The 4,485-nt window shown below is 43.7% G+C and overlaps 1 protein-coding gene across 6 annotated transcripts in view; it reads right to left on the bottom strand.

The window, feature by feature from the left end:
* Positions 1–486: 486 nt before the first annotated feature.
* Positions 487–4,485, bottom strand: part of COL6A3 (collagen type VI alpha 3 chain) — a 90,118-nt gene continuing 86,119 nt past the window's right edge. For all 6 annotated transcript variants that reach the window (XM_032277827.1, XM_032277828.1, XM_032277822.1 and 3 more), the window contains 2 exons: positions 1,969–2,133; positions 487–1,255 (listed from right to left, as the gene is read on the bottom strand). In XM_032277827.1, the coding sequence (XP_032133718.1) occupies positions 1,215–1,255; positions 1,969–2,133 (206 nt within the window). In that variant the 3' untranslated portion in view covers positions 487–1,214. The remainder of the gene's footprint in view (positions 1,256–1,968; positions 2,134–4,485) is intronic.

Here is a 4,485-nt window from a genome sequence, read left to right as displayed (position 1 = left end):
ACAATGGAAGACCTTGTGCTTTGTCTCTGAGATTCCAGGGAAGGGGTGGGGGGTGCTGGGGAAACACTGGATCTCTCAGCCATTGTGAGAGGGAGCAAGTCAACCCACTGGGAAAGGAGCACTGCAGAGAGGAAGACAGGAGGAGGCTGGGGCTCTGGGGGCCAACAAAGAGTTAGGGGAGAGGATGGAAGCCAGCCTGGCTCTGAAAATCAGAAACACTGCCTGGACCCAACAGCAGGAACACCCTGCACTCATCTGAGGAGTGCTGGAGGGTGTGGGGCTGAATTCACAAAGCGGGGGATGCTTGTCTCCACCCGGTATCTTTGCACACTGGCTGATAAAGTGCTTCTTGCCTCCTCCACTGGAAATGAAAGGGTGTTGCCCAGGTCCATGGGGCCAGAGCCAAGCCCAGTTGCCCCGGGCTAGGGGGGAATTCTAACAATCACTGCTATGGAAACAAGACAGCCAAGAACGCCACACCCAGGAGACTTTCAATAGACTTTATTAAAAAGTTTCTTTGTATAAATTTCCTAAAAATTTTAAAATTAAAATTAAATCCCCTCCCCCCTGCACAAAAAAAAAAATAAACACACAACATTAGAGGAATGCCAAAAATATTCTCTATGACAACTTTCTTTTAATCCTTTAATGAAGGCATTGGTCCCAACGGTGCGCACAGATTAAGGGATTTTGCTTCCTTCTGAACTGGATTGTTTGTTAGAGGCTTCAGAAAAAGAAAATTAGCTTGAAATCTAATCCAGGAAATTGGGGGCAGAAAGTGAAAAAGTCGGTCTCTTGTTCCTCCATGATACACAGGCTTCCCATCTAAAGTCATGCTTAACCAAAAGGAAAAAAAATGAACCAAGCAAAAGTATATAAAGCAGCCATGACATCTGTGTTACTTTCTAGACTTTACATTTGCCTGCAACAGGCATAACATGAAACTCCAGAGGGAATTTGAATTGATAGGAATGTTCACATACACACCAGCAGTGGCTAAGTATTACACAACATTCAAAGTATTCGAGAGAACAGACACATTAGCACCATACTGATAGGTCATGCAGCAGGATGATTCCTCCCGAGTTCGAGTGTAAATCAAAGCATGAAATGATACAGTGCAAGGGAATCTACACCCGGAGCTTCTACAGAGACGAGTTGGCGATGGCTGACTCCTTCTTCTTCAAGAGGTATATGATGTTGGCCAGCCACGCTTAGGTTCCCATCACATTGATGACTCCGGGTTTGGCGAGCACTGAGCGTCGAGGGGCGGGGTGGGATGAGGAGCCGAGAGAGGAGAGGAAAGGCCACGTTACTGACCCAAAAGGGCACGTCGTTATCATGACACAGGCGCGCGACCCCTGGTTTCCATCACCTGTCTCTCTTTTCTGCTCAGCACCATCAGTGGCTCTCTGTGACCTTCTCAGCCTGGGGCCCAGGACTGTCTGTGAAATCTGATTCCATTCTTTCACCCTGCATCATCTACCAGGTCTTTATACGAACTGAGCTCTCCCCATTCTGGCACTGACCCCAGGATCCATTCAAAGTGTTTATGTTATCACCAGTCGAACTGCCCATGTAATGGAGACACTCATTGTTATTTATATGAAGCAAAATTATTTCAAGATAAATTTGTGGTGGCTATTTATCTTTGGTGTTATCTGTAGTTGCTCATTATATTATTTTCCCGGAAATCATTTTTGGTGCAGTATTTTACGAAAAACAGCAACTTAGAAGATTTCCGAAGAATGACAAGGGACAAGTGTGTTTTTTAGAAACCCAAAACAGGAATTCAAAATGAAATTTCATGGGCTGTATTTGAACCTCTTCCTTATCTAAGGATAAAATTTATCTTCTTTTTCATCTGTATCACAATCTTTGTACCTCTAATATTTTTCAATGTGACTTATTGACCTGAATCTCTTATCTTATTTGCAAAAGCCATAAACACAAAGAAGAATCACTTACCAGGAGCGCAAACCTTTTCACATTCTTTCTGTGATCCAAATTTGTTTTCATTTCCGCCACAACCTCCGTACCAGAATCTTGCACAGCTTTTGGTGTTTGGATCGTAGTACCATTTTAATATGAAGTCCCTGCAAGTTCCTTCGTCTTTCGGCAACTTGCATATATCTTTAATAACAAGATGACACGAGGACATTAATGAGAATGTGTGTGTTACTCTGTGCCCAGTGCTGGGGCTGACAGTCTGATGACCCTACTGCGGCAGAAGAAAAAAAAGGAGATCTTCCAGGTGAAGACGCCCTTAACCTGCCTGAATCTCTCTCTGTCTCCTCACTGCCATATGGACAGAGCAATCACTTACAGCATTGTGAGAGATAAATGAAATTATATCAATGAAAGGACTTCATATACAGCACTCAGAATCCCAAACGTTGGCAATGCTTACTGAATAATTTTAAATGAAATAAACTGCCTTTCTGCTTTCCAATCACGGGCCCATTTGCCCTCCAAATCATTCCATGTTAAATCCCCAGAGAAGAAACCAAATGTTAAAACCTCGGAGTTTTATACTTCTTGGCAAAATGGAAATTTGATTCTGTTGGAATACAGTTCAACAATAAGGCTCTACCTTTCATGACAAGCCAAGTAGACTGAAAATTAAGGGTAAAGCAGAAAAAAAAAAATCCTTCAGAGAGAGAGTGTGTGTACACGTGTGTGGTAGCCAAGGGCCTTTGTGACCTGCCAAACGAAACACGTAAAACGAAGAGCTAGCACTGATGTAAAATGCATGATGGTAAAAATGTCACATAGCAGAGCTATTTTGAAGACAGAGAAGCATTCTTTTTCCAGTTAAGGAAATGTATGTTTTAAATGCACACGTCTGATGTAGCCCAGCTGCAAAGTGAAGCGAAGGTCCCCTCCATGCCTGGAGCAAAACGTTTACAGTTCACACTCAGCGCAACTTCTGTTTACAGAGTTTTCTGGCAAACTCCAGATCATTCTGAGAAAGAGAAGCACTGATGTCGACTGTTATCTGTAAGTTTGAAAATGTAAACCTTCTTTCTCCAAAACTCCCTGAAGCCAATAATTCTGCATGTCCTTGTGAGCAGCTAACAGGCTCAAATTATCCAGCTCTCCCCATAAAGGGCTGCTTCTCCATCTCCTTTGTCCCCAGCGTGGCAGGCTGCTCACAGCTGTGGAGGTGGTGAGCATCTGTGGTTCAGATGGATACCAAAAGGACAAGGAAAACCTAAGTCTTCAGTGGATAATCATAGCTTGGATCACCCACGGTGGAGCAGACTCAAAGGTGCACAGGATTGAGGCTCAGAATTGGTCTAAAACATTCCCCGGTTGCTGCTGTCACCCAAATGCCAGGCTGGTGGCTGGTGGCTCCACAGTTACAACACCTCCTAGTCGCAGACCCTCTCAGGGACCAGAAAGCCAGCAGTCCCCCTGAGAGCCTTTGAGGGCTCCAGGAAGTCAAAATAAAATGGAGACAATTTACAGAAACAACCTTCTTTCCCTCAAGTATGCCAGTAACTGAAGGAAAATGCCTAGCTTTCAAAAAAGGTCCTCAAGGGAACTGAGCAATGAAAGGTGATTCAACCAACAAAGCTTATTCCTCGTTTACTGGTGGGTTCTCCTTTCCAATTTCTGGGCCATTTGCCCACCAAATCCTTCCATGTTAAATCCTCAGAGAAGAAACCAAATGTGAAAACCTCGGGGTTTTATACTTCTTGGCAAAATGTAAATTCAATTCTGTTGGCATATTGTTCAATAATAAGGCTCTACCTTTCATGACAAGCCAAGTAGACTGAAAATTAAAGGTAACACAGAAAAGAAAATTCTGTATGAGTGTGTGTGTGTGTGTGCATGAGGCCCACATCAAATGATCACCTTGTTCCCTCCTCCTCCCTTCCCAGAGCATTCGCCAATGGACCCTATTTGTTCTCATTTATTTATCTCAAGTACACTTCAGTCCTGACCATCTGTGTTTAGCTGTTCAGTTCCCAGTCCCCTGGGCTCTTCTGAACCAATCATGAGAGGTCTGCCCAGACCCACAAACACCCAGCCCGTGGGCGGCCTTACAGCAGCGTGCACCACCTCCCATCAGACTAGCCTCTCCAGCTTCCTGGGGTCTCCACACTAACCCTCCAGGTCCACACCACGGCACTGGTGTTTTCTGCCCTTATTTCAGTGAGAGTCACTACTGAGACCCTGTAAGATTTACTAATGGAAAATAAGAACACTGTTACTGTGGACAAGCAGATATTTGGAAAACCAAGAGAAATATATTAATGAGGACCCAACGCAATTCAAAGACAAAAATCTGGAATTCTCCATTTCGGAAGCATGAAAATGGGGAATTTTATGTCCTTAAGCAGACTGCTAATGCAAACGTCACATCATCTTGACTTCTGAGACCCATTGTTTTGGCTGGACTCTCCTCAGCTATGCCCACGTATGTTAAAGCAACTGTTTAAAAGCAAAAAAAAAAAAAAAAAAAAAAAAAAAAAAAAA

Source organism: Sapajus apella, unplaced genomic scaffold, assembly GCF_009761245.1.
Source record: "Sapajus apella isolate SASKATOON/1434 unplaced genomic scaffold, GSC_monkey_1.0 scaffold10, whole genome shotgun sequence".
In the NCBI taxonomy this organism is placed as follows: domain Eukaryota; kingdom Metazoa; phylum Chordata; class Mammalia; order Primates; family Cebidae; genus Sapajus; species Sapajus apella.
The sequence above is the reverse complement of the archived record's forward strand: the minus strand, read 5'-3'. Positions and strand labels throughout refer to the sequence as shown.